Here is an 18,315-nt window from a genome sequence, read left to right on the forward strand (position 1 = left end):
GCTACCTGTTTTGAAAGGCAGGAACTATTATTGCTGCCAAAGGTAGGTCACATTAGCACCATGAAATCACAAAGAAGCATTTGATTAAAACGGTACTTCACAGAAAGTTTCCTGCAAGGCCTGGCAAGTGCTGGAAGCATAGATGTCATGCTTAGTATAAAACAATGCCTTCTTCTGAGAAGCAAACAGTAGCAGTAAAAACAGCCGCTACTTTTTCTCCCAAAAGCAACTTGGGGCATTGATTGGGAAGGGGATGGAGGTGAAGGGGGCGGTCTTCTGAGGCACTGTCTATATTCTGTTAACCTGGGAGGTTAAACGCACATGGGTGTTTGGTTTGCTTTATTAAATAAATAAATAAATAAATGAATAAATAAAACAGCTGAGACATCATTTACATACTATAAAATGCATAATTTTAAAGCATATAATTCAGTGGCTTTTAGTGTATTCACAAAGTTGTGCAGTCATCATCACTACTTCCAGAACATTTTCATCATCTCAGAAAGAAATCTTGTACCCATTGGCAGTCACTCACTGTTCCCTTCCCCCCACCATACTCCCAACCCTGATCCACTTTCTCTCTATGGAATTGTCTATACTGGACATTTAATGCAAATAGAATCATGTGGCTTTTTGAGACTGGCTTCTTTTTCTTTGTTTTCAAGGTCCACCCATGTTATAGTATGTATCATTACTTCATTCCTTTTCGTGGCTGAATGATATTCCATTGTATGAATATACCACATTTTGTTTACCCATTCATCACATGGACATCAGGGTTGTCTCCAATTTTGGCTATTATGCATAATACTGCTATGAACACTTGTATATGTATGTTTAATTCCCTTGGGCATCTATATACCTAGGAGTAGAATTACTGAGTCATATGGTAACTGTGTTTATTTTACTTTTTGAGCAAATGTCAAACTGTTTTCCAAAGTGGCTGCATCATTTCACATTCCTACCATTAATATATGAATAAACATAATTCACTAAGCTGTTCATTTATATCTTGATAATTTTATTTATATATATATATATATCACCCCCAAGTGATTCTTCCTATCCAGAGTGATCATATTCTACTACCTTAAGAAGACTTCCCAATTATTAATTGGTAGGTAGCCAAAGGGGTGCCATAGAAAAAAACAGGGGTCAAACTCCTGCTCTGGAGTTTCAAAACTAGCTCTACCATTTGTTGAGTGACACTATGGCAGGCTACTTAACTTCTCTATGAGCTCTAATAATGGGTTTGTTTTTAATTTAGAAGAAAATATTTTTAGTATGTAAACTCTAGCCACACATTAGATCAGAGATTCTCAAAGTGTGGTCCTTGTAATCCTGGGAAACCTGAAACTCTTTCAGGGGGTCCAGAAAGTCAAACCTATTTTCAGATTAATATATTATTGGCCTTTTTCACTTTGTTGACATTTGTACTCATGGCACAAAATGAGTGATGGATAAAACTGCTGGTGCCGACCTGGCTGGTTTGGCTCAGTGGTTACAGCATTGATCCGCAGACAAAAGTGTCTTGGGTTTGATTCCGGTCAAGGGCACGTACCTCAGTTGTAATTCGGTCAGGATTAAAAAAATTATATATATAAATACACATACACACATATATACATATTACTGATGCTTTGGCATGAATCAAGACAGTGGCACCAACTATACTAAAAATCATTATGTAAAAATTAATTTTATTATATATTAGTCCTTGGGTAGGTATAATGTATTTCTGCTGCACACCTACATACAAAGGTTGTCTCAGGAAAAGATTTTATACAACTGTGATCTGTGAGCTGACCTAGCAGTTTCTCTCACAGAATATCATTTTTACTTGAAAGAAAAACTGACAAACTATGATTATTCAGACCTGAGTATTTGACAAAAATTTCTTTAAAAATGAGTAAGTGAGCCCATCATTTACAAGCACGATATCTGTTGCCAATGATAAAATCTGAACCTATCACCATGTGCTTTCTCTGATGAGATGATGGTGATATTAAGGAAAGTGACTTTTTTGATAATGCATAGTGAAAAGTGTCAACATTTAGAAGATCTGCACAACTCATGAAACCATTGGTTTTCAAATGAACAATGCATGCATATTTCAAAATTATGCAGAATAAGAGAGCCAAAGTCCAAGACAGACAACTGATTCTAATGTAACAGTACAAAAAGCACACTGACATAGTTGTCAATTCCAAGTTGCTACTTTAAGAAACCACCACTTGTCAAGTGTTGGTATAATATCAAAGAATTTCCAAAATTATTTAAAAGGGCTATTAAGCCCTGGCCTATTTAGCTCAGCGGTTGGAACGTCAGCCTGCAGTCCAGAGAGACCTGGGTTCGGTTCCCGCTAAGGGCACATACCTCAGTTGCAGTTTGTCCCCGGCCCTGGTTGGTCGTGCGGGTGGCAGCCACTCGATGTGTCCCTTCACATCGATGTTTCTCTCTTTCTCTCTTCCTCTCTCTCCCTCCCACTCTATCTGAACAAAAAATGGAAAAATGTCCTCGGGTGAGGATAAAAAAAATTTTTAAAAAAGGCTATTAAAATAATCTTCCTTTTCCCAAACACGTATCTACATGAAGCTAGATTTTCTTCATGTATGTCAACCAAATATATTCCAATAGGAGATAAGAGAATCAATTTGTTTTTCTAAACTAGACATTAGAAAGATGTGCAAAAAGCATAAGATAATGTCACTTTCTCACTAATATTTTCATTAGAGAAATAGTATTTTAAATAGAAAACGATAATATATAATGGCTTATAACTTATTTTGCATAAATTAATTTTTAAATTTCTTGATTATGAAGGGACTACAAAAAAAAAACACAGCATACTATTCTATTCAGAGACAAGTAATTTGAGATTGAGACAAAGTAATCCATAAATGAGATGGAGATAAAGTAATCAGAGATTGAGACAAAGTAATTTGAAATCGAGACAAAGTAACCCATACATTAGTAAAAACGACACCAACAGTGGTCCTACTCAAAGTCATTCTGCTAAAATGACAAAGACCCTTTAAAAAACAAAATAGAATACTATTTACAGGCATATTCTATCTTTGCCTCCAAAATTTTTTACATGTTTACAAACAACAGCTTTAACCACTACATATCAAGATTGTCAGTCATAAAAGAGAAGGAAAGACTAAAGAATTGTCATTGAAGGAGACAAAAACTAAATGCAATATGACATCCGAGATTGAAACCTGAATTACAATATGAACAATCGATGAAAACCTGTGAACCAAATAAATCTTGTACTTTATATAACAGTGCTGCACCATGGCATGTTTTAAAACTGTACTCTGGCCCAGCTGGTGTGGCTCGGTGTACTGATCATCATCCCATGGACTGAGAAGTCCTGGTTTGATTCCTGGTCAGAGCACGTGCCCAGGTTGCAGGCTCGGTCCTCAGTGGGGGTAGTGCAGGAGGCTGTCAATCAATGTATCTCTCTCACTTCAATGTTTCTCTCTCTCTCTCTCTCTCCCTTCCTCTAACTCTAAAAAAAGTAATAAAACATATTAAAAAAAAAAAAAAAGAAAAGAAAGAAAGAAGTTTTAAAAAAAAAATGTACTCTTGCCCTGGTCGGGTGGCTCAGTTGGCTGGAGCATCATCCCATACACCAAGAGGTTTTGGGTTTGATACCAGTCGGGGTGTGTACAAGAGGCAATCAATTAATGTTTCTCTCATCTCTCATCCATCTCTCTCTCTCTCTCAAAACATATCCTTGGGTGAGGATGATTAACAACAACAAAAAAAGTAGCCCTAGCCAGTTTGGCTCAGTGGTGAGTGCCCGGTAGACCCAAGTGCTGCAAGTTCGATTATGTTGGTCAAGGGCACGTACCTCAGTTGTGGTTTGGTCCCCGGCCCTGGTCGGGGTCCTGCAGGAGGCAACCAATTGATGTGTCTCTCTCAAATTGATGTTTCTCTCTCTCTCCCTCCCTCCCACCCTATCTGAAATATATCCTCTGGTGAGGATTGAAAAAAAAAAAAAAGTACTCTGGTTATGGAAGTAGGAGAAGCTTGGTAAAAGGTTCATGTCAACTTGCTAGACTGTCTTTGTAATTTGCAAACCTAAAATCATTTAAAAAAAAATTTTTTTTTATCCTCACCCAAGGACATTTTTCCATTTTTATTCAGAAAGAGTGGGGGAGGGGGGAGAAAGGAAGAGAGAGAGAGAAAAAAACATTGTTGTGAAAGGGACACATCAAGTGGTTGCCTCTCACACAACCCCAACCAGGGCCAGGGACAAACTGCAACCGAGGTACGTGCTCTTAGCGGGAACCGAACCCGGGTCTCTCTGGACCACAGGCCAATGCTCTAACCGCTGAGCCAAACCGGCCAGGGCTAAAAATAAAAAAATTTTTAAGTTGAGCCCTGGCCAGTTTTGCTCAGTGATTAGAGCTGGGGACCAAGGGGTCACCAGTTGATTCCTAGTCATGGTTGGGGTCATGAGGAAGGCAATCAATTCATGCGTGTCTGTCTGTCTCTCTCTTTCTCTCTTTTCCTCCTCTACACCTTCTACTCTATCTAAAAATTAATGAAAAAAATATCCTGGGTGAGGATTAACAACAACAAAAAAATTATGTTAAAAAATTCAAACACCAACAAAGATAAATAAAAACTAGTTCTGCCTTACTTCATATCTCAAGATAATTTCACAAACTCCAAAAAAATCAGAAAGTTTTCAACGAAAAAAACTACACACCAAGGTTCAACACAGATCCGTTTCATATCCATCTATTAGTTATGTCCCAAAGCAAGCAAAATAATTATTAAAGAGCTCCTTTTAAATTCAGCCACAGAACCTAAAGCAAACAAAGATGAGGCATCAGATGGTATTTCCACCAATAGTAAACGTTTAAGTATGTCCTGGCAAACTAACAGGTATCACTGTAATGAAACATCAAATTTATGACACCATATCAATAAACTGCCAAGTTTCAAACAGCCCTGATTGAAGGATATAAACAGTATTGAATCTCATTTTTAGTAGGGGAAGGGGACACTGTAATTTTTAAAATTGAACACAAAAATCTATGGGCAAACAATAAAATGTATGTCAATTAGCTGAGAGAGTTCTTAGCCTACATAAAAGTTACTTCTTGAATATAAGATTTCAATACTCAGCAAATCTTTTCCCAAGGCAATCAAAGCCTATTATTAGTCTATCCTTTACAGCAGGGTCCACAAGCTACAGTCCAAGGGCCAAATCCAGCCAGCCTGCTTTGTGTAACCTTGATCTAAGAATAGTTTTTACATTTTTAAAAGGGGTTGCAAACAAACAAACAAACAAATATAAAAGTGTGATAGGGACCCTCTGGCCTGGAAAGTCTTAAATATTTGCTATCTGCCTTTTTTTTTCTTTTTTAAAAAAAAAGGTTTGCCAATCCTTGTTTTAAGGTAAAAAATTTAAAAACCAATGCAAACACTATCATCTGAAATCAATATGTTTTTAATCAGGAACTTATTAAATTCTTTCCTATACTCCAGCCAAGATTAAATCCAGAAAAACATTTTTAAACTTTGAAATGAGAAGTTTTATAGAAATTATTGCCACTTCTGGAAGTAGTCTCAGGCATCACTATAAAAAAGTTTTTAAATTTCACTAATCCTAAAATTTTTCTATACTTCCAAGGCATGTCACCTACTCAAGAACACTGTTTTAGCATGAGACCAAAAGAAAATCATCTGCTATTAATAGCTACATAATAAACCATATCCGTAGTAATCTTTTACTAACTTAACACTGATCAAGTTGAAATTTTCCCATTACCTCACAGCCTGCAAACTGACATTTTAACCTATCAATCAATATAAGAAATGTCTCCACCTGAAAGTAGTTTTGACTTAGCAAATTATTTATAAACTATGGGTGCACCTCCCACAGAATATGTAATGTATAACTTTTGTTTCGAAACAGATTTATACTATAAGGAAGTTTAACTGGGCTCAGACCAATGCCCTCTGTAAGGAAATACTTTAATATCAAAGTTTTTATGTGTAAAGAAGTTGCATTATTTCCTAAACCCTGAAAAATAACTTGCTACAGATTATAAACTTCATGTGAACAGTAGATGAAAAGAAATTACCAATGGCTCAAAAGACCTTAAGAGTTTTAATGAGTTTTATGTTTTTAAAGTTATTTAGTTATGTGGTCCTTATTTCTTCTCTTTTTTTCCTTTATTGATTTAAGAGCAAGAGGAAGGGAGAGAGGGAGAGATAGAAACACTGATGAGAGAGAACATAGACTGGCCGTCTCCTGCACGTCCCCCACTGGGGATAGAGACCACAACCTGGGCATATGCCCTGACCAAGAATCGAAGTGGCTGACCTCTTGGTGCATGGGTCGAGGCTCAACCACTGAGCCACACCGGCTGGGCTGGTCCTTATTTCACGAAACATGAATGACCCAGATTTCAAATTATAAAGGGTTGCAGCCTCCATTCAGTGAGTGGGAACTCAGTCTTCATCTGGAATGGTAGTGCCACTAACAGGCCACTTGGGCTAATCACTGTAACATCTATGAGCCTAGATTTACTCACTGGTCTATTGGCTCTCTAAGGTCTCTTCATCCATCTCTAGAATCCTGATATTGTAACTAAGGTTTAAAAAACCCTTTATGACCTGCCTCATTTCCCCTAGATTCTGAAGCAGCTCATGTACATACAAATGTGGTACAACAGTACACACAGAAGAACGCACACACACAAAACGAGGGAAAAATGAGCAGCAAAGTAATATCAGAAATTAACTTCAACATATCCCAATACTATCAACCTATATCATTTAATACAAAAATATTTTTAAGTCAGACTTTTGAATTGGCAAGAGGCAAAGACTCTCAAGGGCTCCTCTTAGGTTTTGAGGAGCAAACGGATACCCTAACTATATGAAAAAATAATCAAATGGTATTTGCCATCAAAGATACTTGAAAATCTTAGATTAAATAACATATACTACATAACCAATAACCAAAAACGTTCAAGAGAAAATATTTTTAAGTCTGAAGAGGAACCACTTCTTTCAAACTAGTTACCCCTAAACCTAAAGAAACCATTTGCTAAAAGAAGTCTTTAAAAATCCCTGTTGTTTTAAGGCATCCAAAAAGCAAATACAGTAAGCATACTTCACCTTGAAAGAAAAATGCAAAGCTGCCTACAATGTAAACTTTTATCAAGAAGTCACTTTTCAAATGATTTCAAGTTTAGCCCAAGTTTACCTCCTGAACTTGAGAGAGCAAATGAAAGGGAAGGACAAGCATCAACAGCCTTATTTCCCATCTGATACCAGAGGAAGAGACAGCCCATGCAGTGAGAAAAAGACTGGGCACTGCTGAGACCCATCTGGCCCTCGCAGAGGTCCAGGTCCAGGTGGGGAAGAGCAAGTGCAATCAAAGGCCAGCGTGGCTTAAAGCCTTCTTCAGACTTTCTTCAGGTCAAGTCAGTTTTGCCATTTCCTAAATGTGAATTTCAAATAAAGGGTCTTGAATTGGCAAGAGGCAAAGACTCTCAAGGGCTCCTCTTAGGTTTTGAGGAGCAAACGGATACCCTAACTATATGAAAAAATAATCAAATGGTATTTGCCATCAAAGATACTTGAAAATCTTAGATTAAATAACATATACTACATAACCAATAACCAAAAACGTTCAAGAGAAAAAGTTTCCCCATGTAAAGTGCTGTAAAAAAACACAGAACTGCAAAAATGTCATATATTACTTTAAGAAAAAGGTCACAGAAAGGTTTAATATCAAGATTTTATTTCCTTTCCACAGAATAAACAATAAACAAAAGTTCATTAATTGGTCGAATCACTAAAATTAACAGAACTCTAGAAAAAAAATAAAAGCTCAAAATAACTCTCAGCAGCAAACTTTCATTTTTGCCATAACAGAACTGAGAAGCAGCTGAAGAGACACAGTGAATTTGTTTCATGTGCCCGCTGTTCCCTAACAGCAAGTCCGGGTCTCAAGTCAAAGCATGGCCCTTGAGCAAGGCAATCACTGCCTCTAGTACTCCCATCTGGGCTGACCCTATGACTTTCAGTAGCTCAATTTCCTCAATAACTGAAACAGTTGTTCCAGAAAACAAGCCACCTCATCCAGAACCCTCAAGTTGCACAACTGCAGAGAGGAAGTGCCAAGTTCAGAGAGACCAGCACAGACCAATCAGGGTCAGAGACTGGTGAATGAAGGTTTCCCTTCAAGCACTTCCTCACCACCCTAAGAAACGTCTCCACCTTTCGGAGAGTTGTTTATAAGATTTAAAAGCTGAATTACTTCAGGGAGCACCCCCCACCGCCACCCCGGCCGCCAATCCAGGCCTACTCTGACCCAGAAGTCTTTCTTCTTCAGCACATTTATGCTCCCTGTCCTCCCTACAGCAGCAGTGAGATGCATGGAAGCTACTGGGAAACTGGACAGCACTTCAGCGCATGTCTTGAAAGAACCAGTTTGGAAAAGCTCACATAACTCGCATTAAGGAAAAGCTGCCAGACCATCGAATTTTATATTTAAATGGGGGTGAATTTACAGTATGTAAACTATATTTCAAGAAAGCTAAGAAATAAAAATACAGAGCTGCCCAACTGACAAGAGTTAACCGTATTCTTCAAGATAAAGGCCGGAGACTAAACTCAGATCTGTTTCAACCCTTCAAAATTAAACGAAATGAATGGCTGCGGGTCCAGGGAGTGAAGACTAAATAAACTATTGTTTGTGGTGCAATCACTGCATATTAAAGCCTTCTTCAAAAGGAAACAGCCTAAGAGGGTAGTCCCCAAGATGAAAAAAAAAAAAATTCACTTTGAGACTTTCAAAAAATCCTAACTACGTTGATGTGCTTTTCTCCCCTGTGGCTATTTCCACATATAATTACTGTAACATCAAGTGATTAAATTTGCAACTAGGAAAGACTACAATGTTGAACAGAGTAGGAACAGATACCAAAACTTTGGAGAGTACTTTCCCATTATAAAGCCTATCATTTCGTACACTACATTCCAGCTCTAAGTGGCTTGTAAACCACTTGCAAGGAAATGAAACCCCTTCCCCACCAACCCAAGTCATCGTAACAGCGGGGGGTGTTTTACAGCAAAAATGAGGCCTCAGCGGTTCCCGGACCGAAGGCTGCAGGGCTGCCTTCCTTCGCCCGCCGCCGGGGTGGGCAGGGGCCTGCGAGGCTCCACGGCCCCGACGGCCACGCGGCAGGGCCCGGACCCCGAGCCGGGTAGGCCGGGGCACCGCTGATCGCAGCCGCGCCTGGCAGTGGCCCAGGGTCCTGCAGGCCTTTCCCAGGGTACAGAGGCTTCCACCCGCCCGCCCGCCCCAGGACGCCCAGTACCTCATGCTGTAGGCGCCGGCGCCCAGCTCCTGCCCGATGCCCGAAAGGCTGGCGTCGAAGTCGTGCACCAGCCCGGACTCGATCACCTCGTCCATCTTGAGCACCCAGGCCATCTTCCGGCCTCACTGTCGCCCGGCGCGCAGCGCGGCCTCCGCGAGCGGGGCGAAGAGGCCAGAGCTCCGCGGGAGCGTCCTGGGGGAGGGTGCGGGTGAAGCCTCCGGCGGCGCGGCGAGTGGTCACCAGCGGTGGCCCGGGCAGCGGCCGGGACTAGAGCGGCCGGGGCCCCGCGGGCAGGGCAAGGCGAGGAGCTCCAGCGGGAGCGGCAGGGCCGCCGGCAGCGCCTCCCTCCCGCCGGCGCCGACCCCGCGACTCATGCCGCCGCCGCCCACCCCCTGCGCCGCTAGCGCTGCAGCCGCCGCCGCCGCCCGCCCCACCCCGGGGCCCCGGGCTGCATCCTCCCCAGGACTGCGCGGGGGCGGGAGTTCAGCCCGCTCCGACGACCACGCGGGGGTGAGCCCGCCCGTCACCCGATCCCCGGCCTCGACCCCCGGGCTTCGGCCCTCCCGCCCAGGCAGTACCGCCCCGGCCAACCCCGCCGACGCCGCTCCGCGGGCGCGGACGATGGCTTCAACACAGCTCCGTCTCGAGCTTACTCGCCGCTTCCGCCTCCTACGGCTCCGCCCCGGCCCCGCCCCCGAGATCGCCCCTTCCCCAGGCCCGCCCCGCAGGGCCCGCGCTCGGGGCGCTCGCGGCGCTGCACGGTGGAGGCACTACCCCAGAAGTGCAGCGCGACCCCGCCCACACGGCAAGTTCCCAGCCCCTGCGGCCTAGCTGCCTGCCTCCCTGACACCGGCCCAGGAAGAGGCGGGGCCAAAAGGGCTGCCATTCCGCCCATGTAGAGACGCTAGTTGATTGACAGGCCAACTGGACAATAATGGCAAGTTCGTGGTCGAAGCTCCCGTGAGTCTCTGTGCCCCTGTACTAAACAACCAATCACAATGTTTTTCCTCTTGGATGGGTTCCAGGACTGAATTTTCTGCCAAAAGAAAGAGTTCATTGGGCCGCACTAGAGAAGGGATCCCTAAACGTCACTTCCTGTGGTGCTTTACTACTCTATGGTCTTTGTGGGTTGTCTTTGGATTTCGCTCACACTACAGATGTGGGAGCAGTTGGGAGTGTTAGCCAATAGGCTCGCACCCTATTGTGGACTGAAAGGTCCATTGGGCAGAAAATCTTAATTGACATGAATATAAGCCAATCAATGATCCCGAGAAAGGGTTCTGGAACGTGTTCCCACAACTACTGATTCTTGGGAGCAGCATGGCGAGCTTGAGTTAAACTATGGATTCATTCGCAGTAACAGCTGACAATCATGTTGTCATTTCTCATGGTTCTGGGATTCACTGAGCTTAGCTAGATAATTCTCACTCAGGGTCTTTTCTATGGGTGCAGTCATATAGCTGGGCTTCTGTATTGAGGAATACAGAAGAAATAAAATGGAGTCGGTATAATCAATCTGTCATATTAAAATTAACTAGGTTGAGGCATGAAAACATGATTTTATTCTTGTTTTAACTAGCCTGGGAACTTAAACTTTTGAACTTCACAGTCCTGCCTCAATGCTTACATATACATCAAACCTCAGACAAACCTCTCATTATCCCCTGAAGGACTAAGGAAAGAATGTTCATATCCAGACTACCTAAAATCTGTTATCCATACTGCCTGACATCCGTTATCCAAACCACCTGACATCTAGACGATTACAATTTGGACCAATCCACAGGCTAAGAATGCAGGACGGATTATTCTCAAGAATATACTTTTAACTGTAAGAACTCTCAGCTTTTCTTTGTTCTTAAGAACAGTCTGGATATTGCCTAGTTGTGTGTCTGGTTTGCAAACCCTAAGACCCTTGAATAAATATTTCTTTTTATCCAAATCCTGATTCATTTACCATCAGTCAACAATAGTCCCTGCTTCATGCTCAGTTGGGGCTGCTGGAATGCCTACAAGAATCCTGTAAGGTGCATTTACCCAGAATTCCCCCTTACTAACTTGATATTTTCTCTTAGTAATTTTCCATCCACTGACCCCCAACCTGCTCCTCCTTGACTCCAAATTCCCACTTACCCATATGGAGCTGAGCCCAATCTCCCAAACTGTAAAATGCCATTGCAATGGTCCTTATTCCTATTGTGATGCTCCTGAATAAAGTCTACCTAACCATTTTAACAAGTGTTGTAGAATATTTTTTTGTTAACACTTAACACCTGGGACCAGAAACAAATGCAGAATCTTTATTCTGTACTGTATTTTATTAGTCAAGAGCCACATAATCAGAGTGATGGGAGTAGAGTGAAATAATTTGGGGATCATGTTTTAAAATTTTCAAAATCCACCTTCTGGCCACAATTGTTTTCTATTCTTTCCATGTGCAGTATACACTCACCTCCTCCCCATAGCCCTACAAAGCTCTGGTTTTATTATAGCAGTAAGGTCCAGGATCTTGTGGGGCACTGAAGCATATGAGGCTCTTTGAATGCAGTTCCTTGGATGTAACTTTTTTTTTTTTTTATCCTCACCCGAGGATATTTTTCCATTTTTTGTACAGATAGAGTGGGATGAGAGAGAGGAAGGGAGAGAGAGAGAGAAACATCGACGTGAAGGGACACATCGAGTGGCTGCCACCCGCACAACCAACCAGGGCCGGGGACAAACTGCAACCAAAGTACGTGCCCTTAGCGGGAACTGAACCCGGGTCTCTCCGGACCGCAGGCCGACGCTCCAACCGCTGAGCCAAACTGGCCAGGGCTTTTTTTTTTTTTTTGGATGTAACTCTTTAAGTGGTTCCTTCCCATGTGAATATTTGTGTATTAAAAAGAAAAGTGAGCCAGGCTGGTGTGGCTCAGTGGTTGAGCATCAACCCATGCACCAAGTGGTTGCTGGTTGGATCCCCAGTCAGGGCACATGCCCAGGTTGTGGGCCTGATACCCAGTGGGGGGCATGCAGGAGGCAGCCAGTCCATGTTCTCTTTCATCTATGTCTCTATCTCTCCCCTCTCCCTTCCTCTCCCCCCCAAAAAATCAATGAAGAAAATTTTTAAAAATAAAGTAAATAAAAAGACAAGGGAGCCCTGGCTGGTTTGGCTCAGAGGTTAGAGCGTCGGCTTGCGGTCCAGAGAGACCCGGGTTTGGTTCCCACTAAGGATGCGTGCCTCGGTTGCAGTTTGTCCCCAGCCCTGGTTGGTCGTGAGGGTGGCAGCCACTCAATGTGTCACTTTCATGTCGATCTCGGTCTCTCTCTCCCTCCTGCTCTATCTGAACAAAGAATGGAAGGATGTCCTTGGGTGAGGATAAAAAAAAAAAAGACAAGTGATATGCCCCAACCACTACCACATATGTCTCGTTCAATGATGGGTGAGGCACAGAAATCTATTCCTATATAGACATTTCCCTCAAAGGTGGTGGGGGGTGGTGTGTGGAATAGAAGGCACATTGTAGTCACTAGTCCACAGAAATTCTGAAATTCAATTGGATAAATGTTGCCAGTTCCTTGATTAGGACTCCATCACACTTCCTGGGAACACCCAAGTGGCTCTTATCTCCATCCATTGAAGTTATCTCCAGTTGCATGATTAGTAGCCCATGTTTACATCTAAATAGTTTTCTTAGCTGTTTCCTGTCTATAGTTGTGCAGGGATCCTCTCTTCATGTTATACTGTCACTGCCCTAGTCCAAGCTGATACAATTCATTTTTAAACTTTGTGGGTTTCTTGTGAATTAATTTATAATGGAATCCAATAAATAAAATGATATCAACAGCTATCCAGGGGAACAGTTTAGCTGTATTGTTCTGGGTTAGGGTTTCTCACAAGGTTACAGTCAAGATAGCAGCTGGAGCTGCAGTCATCTGAAGGCTTAACTGGAGCAAGAGGATCTACTTTCAAGCTCATTTGCATGACTGTTAGCCAGAAGCTTCAGTGTCTCAACATTTGGGACCACAGGGTTGTTTGAGTGTTCTCAAAACATGGCAACTAGCCCTGGATGTTGTGGCTAAATGGTTAAAGTGTCCAACGCCTGTGCAACTGAAGGGTTGCAGGTTCAATCCCAGGCCCAGTCAGGGTGTGTGCAGGAGACAACCAATTAATGTGTCTCTCTCACATCGATGTTTCTCTCTCTCTCTCCCTCAGTCCCTTCCATTCTTTTTTTTATCCTCACTTGAGGACATTTTTCAATTTTTTTATTCAGATAGAGCGGGAGGGAGAGAGAGGAAGAGAGACAGAGAGAAACATCGATGTGAAAGGGACACATCGAGTGGCCACCACCCGTATGACCCAACCAGGGCCGGGGACAAACTGCAGCCAAGTTACGTGCCCTTAGCAGGAACCAAACCCGGGTCTCTGTGGACAGCAGGCCAACGCTCTAACCACTGAGCCAAACCGGCCAGGGCTCCACTCTTTAAAAAAAAAAGGAAAAATATTCTCAGGTGAGGATTAACAAAAACAAAACAAACAAAAAATGGCAACTGGTACCCCTCAGTACCTTTTAAAACCTAATATCCAAAGTCACACACCATTCCTTGCACTTCTGTTCCACAGAAGCAAGTCATTCAGTCCAACCTCCAAGAAGAGGGGAATTCATCTCCATCTTTTGAAGGCATAAAAAATGTCAAAAAACTTACGGACATATTTTTTAGCCAGAACAGCCACATTCATCATTATTACCAAATAATTTTTAAAGGCATTAAACAGCAGAATTAGATCAGAAAAACAAATCGGAGATATAAACATGGAAAGGAGGAGGGTAAAATAATCACTGTTTATAGACGGTATGCTCTTATACCTGGAAATCTCATGGGAAACAAGTAAAAATGTAAGAACATGGTGGTATACACCATGAATATTCATAAATCAATAGGTTTATATAAACAAACAGCGAAAAGGATATTTTATAAGATTTAAAAAGAACCTAATAAGAAGTGTAAACATAGCCCGGCTGGTGTGGCTCAGTGATTGAGTGTCAACCCATGCACCAAGAGGTTGCCGGTTCGATTCCTGGTCAGGGGGCACATGCCCAGATGGTTGGCCCTATCCCCAGTCGGGGGCCTTCAGGAGGTGGCCAATTGATGTTCTCTCTCACTGGTGTTTCTATCTCTCTCTCTCCTTCCTCTCTCTCTTTCTAAAGTCAATAAAGAAAAAAAAAATATATATATATATATATATAAAGAAAAGTGTAAAAATCTATGTGAGCAGATTTTTTTATTTCTCAAAATGAACACAAAAGTACATTGAACACAAAAAATAATGCATCCAATATTATAATGGTAATTCTCCTTAAACTAACCAATACATTTAATGAAATTCCAACAGAAATGCTAACAGAATTTTTAAATTGGACAAACTGATTCTAATATTAATACAGAATGGTATGAGCAAAGAATCCAGAAAAGTTGGGAAAAGTTAAGAAGTATTAAAAGATTATAGGACCTAAATATTTTAAAGAGTGTGCATTGTTGAATGAACAGATGAGCAAGTAAAGAGAGTGAAAAATATATGAACAGATCAATATGCTATGGAAATTTATTATGCAATAAAAACTGGCATCTCAAATCAGTGGAGGAAAATAGACTAATCAATAAATAGTTTGGGAATCAACTTTAACTATCTGAGAAACCTTATACCAAAATCAATTCCAAGTGTCTCAAAGTTTTTTGTTTTTTGTTTTCCAAAAAGGTTGAAAAGGATAAAAAGCAAAATCATAAAACACTAGAAGAAAATATGGGAGAAAATTAGAAACTCGAAGAGTAAAAGCCTTTTTTAACTGTGACACAAAACCTAGATACATTTAACAACATAAAAATTGTACTTTCTTCATGGCAAATACTACCATAAGCAAAATCAGAAGAGAACAGAAAAAAAACAACCACCCAAACCCACCTATTTTAGAACTTAGAACATGGACAAAAGTTTTATTTCCCTAATATATAGAGTTCCTACAAGTAGATTACACAAAGTATGGTGCAAATGCCCTTTGTACAGTGAACCCCAACAAATATACAAGTTGGAGGCCATCTCTTTGAGACACGTCCGCGCAATCTTTCATGGAGCAGAGCAGCTAAGTTGAGGAGCTGCTGCCTGCAGCACACCCTAAAATCTCACCGCGAGAATTTTGTGTCACCTGTGATGGTGAAGATTAGCCACATCTAAAGAACGCTCTGTTCTTGCTCCGTTCCTAAATTGTGAAAGAGGCTGATGCTGCTCCCAAGAGAAATGCTGCCAAAGCAATGATCAATAATCCCACACCTACCATTTCCTCCCCGATTAGTTGACTCTGGGTTCGGCCAAAGGAACAAGGGCTCTCTTTACAGAACCTTTATCCAGTCAGTACTTAGTTGCAGCTAATGAACAGGAAGACACAGCTGGCAAACAGGAAGAATGAGCTCTTGATGTAGAAAATCTGGTCTTTAAGAAATGTTTGCATTTCACTGCTGGGATTAAAAAGCTCTACCTGTTTGGACTTCTGTACAGCAACTAAATGTTTCTCAATAAAAATTTATGACAATTGGTATGATTTCCAAATGCTGACAAAAAGCAAAGGCACTCTTGTGATGGTTCTTGGACTGCTTAACCATTTCGAAATATGCGTTCTTTCAGATTCTATCTTTGTTAAGAGGTTCATGGGTGTTATCATCTGAATGTCTGTGTCTCTTCAAATTCATAAGTTGAAACCTAACCCTCAAGACAATGGTATTAGGAGGTACTATATTTGAGTTTGAATATTTTGATGTATGTTTCTATTTACTTATTTCCTTAACCATGTTAAATTAAGTTGCGCATTTCATGATATTTCATACCTAAATACTTCAAAATGAATTCTAAGAGCAAAAGATTTCTCCATCATAATTGTAGCATCATTACATCCAATCCCATAATCCAATTAAAGAGATCCAATAATATTACCTAATATTCAGTCAATTTCCAAATCTCTCCATTTGTCCCTAAATGGTTTATCATAGTTATTTTTAATCCAGAATTTCATTAAGGGTCACAATTGCATTTGATTTTTTGAGTCTCTTCAGTCTCCTTTATTTTACCCTCCCTGTGTTTTTGTTGTTTTTTAAATCCTCAGCTGTGGACATTTTTCCATTTATCCTCAGACAAAGTGGGAGGGAGAGAGAGAGAGAGACAGAGATAGAAATAGAGATAGAGAAAAACATCGATATGAGATACATCAACTGGTTGCCTCCCACACAACCCTGACCAGGGCTGGGGACCAAACCACAACCCAGACACGTGCCTTGACTGAAATTGAACCCCCAACCCTTTGGTCCTCAGCCAATGCTCTAACCACTTAGAAAACCAACCAGGGCCTCTCTATGTTTTTTTTTTGATAAACACTTTTTAGATTTACAGAAATATTTGAAACAATATTAGAGTTGTCATATAATCTACACCTAGTTTTCCTTATTAACATTTTATATTACTGTGGTACATTTGCAACAATGAATGAACCAGTACTGATTATTATTTCAAGTTCATAGTATGATCAGACTTCCTCAGGTCTTACCTAATGTCTCTCTGTTTCATGATGCCACATTACATTTAGTTTCATGTCTCCTCAGGCTCCTCTTGGCTGTGACAGGTTCTCAGACTTTCCTTGTTTTTGATGATCTTGACAGTTTTGAGGAATACTGGTCAAATGTTTTGTAGGATGTCCCTTTACTGAAATTTTTCTTATGTTTTTCTCACAATTAGACTCATGTAATTGGTTTTGAGGAGGAAAACCGCAGAGGTGAAGTGCCCTTTTGTCACATATATCAAGGGTCCACAATCTCAACATGATTTACCAATGTTGACATTGCCCTTGATCACCTGGCTGAGGTAGTGTTTGTCAGGTTTCTCCACTTTTATTTCTGATATTGGTAATTTCTGTCTTCTCTCTTTTTCTTGGTTAGCTTGGCTAGAAGCTTAACCCTTTTATTTTTTATTTTTTGTACGTGCCCCTAGCAGAAACCGAACGCAGTACTCTCTGGTCTGCAGGCCGATGCTCCAACCACTGAGCCAAACTAGGCAGGGCAAGTTTAACCCTTTTAAAAAAGCCAGCTTCTGTCTGGCCAGTGTGGCTCAGTGGATGAACATCGATCCATGCACCAAGAGGTCGCTGGTTCGATTCCTGGTCAGGACACATGCCCAGGTTGTGGGCCCAATCCCCAGTGGAGGACATGCAGGAGGCGGCCAGTCAGTGTTCTCTCTCATCAATGTTTCTGTCTCTTTCTCCCTCTCACTTCCTATCACTCTAAAATCAATAAAAAATTAAAAAAACAGATTTTTTTCTCTATTATTTTCCTATTTTCAATTTCATTGATTTAATTTTTGCTCTACTGTTTTGCTTTATGTGTTGTTCTCAAGGATACTAAAGTCTTCCTGCTTCTTTTATTTATAAGTCATTGATCTGTTTGCTTCCAGGCCCAGAGGATTTCCCCCCATTACCTTTAAAGTCCAATAGTTTTACTAATATGTCTAAGAATTATTTCAAAAAATTTTCAGGAACATAATGTGCCTTTTCATTATGTTGATTCAGATCTTCTTTTCTTTCTGGAAGATATTTTTGGATTTTAAATATTTATTCCCTTTTATTGTGTTTTTTTAGAAACTCCAATTACGTGGATGATGGATCACTTTTGCCAGTTTTCTGCCACAATTACTTTTGTGTGTGATTATTTTTACCTCTGTCCTTATTTTAATTCATTTTCTTGGTAGTTTTTCTTTCTTTCCTCACTACCTCATTATATTTTTCCATCAAAACTTATATCTTGCATATTTTAATTTAGTCTTCTTTTCTGAGTATCTTTTGAGATTTTTCTTAAATTTTCCTTCTAGTCCTATCTTCCTGTTTTACATCCACACATATTCTGAGTTTTTGAATTTTTGATTTAAGGTATTACTATTATT

General features: G+C 40.9%; 1 protein-coding gene across 7 annotated transcripts in view; it reads right to left on the bottom strand.

The window, feature by feature from the left end:
• Positions 1 to 10,026, bottom strand: part of UBP1 (upstream binding protein 1) — a 63,159-nt gene extending 53,133 nt beyond the window's left edge. For 2 of the 7 annotated variants that reach the window (XR_004960163.1, XM_036267027.1), the window contains exon 1: positions 9,363 to 9,561. Coding sequence is in view for 5 of the 7 variants with exons in the window: in XM_036267027.1 (XP_036122920.1) it covers positions 9,363 to 9,475 (113 nt within the window). In the remaining 2 variants the exon portion in view is untranslated. Of the gene's footprint in view, positions 1 to 9,362 lie in introns of all 7 variants that reach the window. The other 5 variants (XR_004960162.1, XM_036267025.1, XM_036267026.1 and 2 more) reach the window with 4 other exon arrangements.
• Positions 10,027 to 18,315: the final 8,289 nt, after the last annotated feature.

Source organism: Molossus molossus, unplaced genomic scaffold (assembly GCF_014108415.1).
Source record: "Molossus molossus isolate mMolMol1 unplaced genomic scaffold, mMolMol1.p scaffold_m16_p_18, whole genome shotgun sequence".
NCBI lineage: Eukaryota > Metazoa > Chordata > Mammalia > Chiroptera > Molossidae > Molossus > Molossus molossus.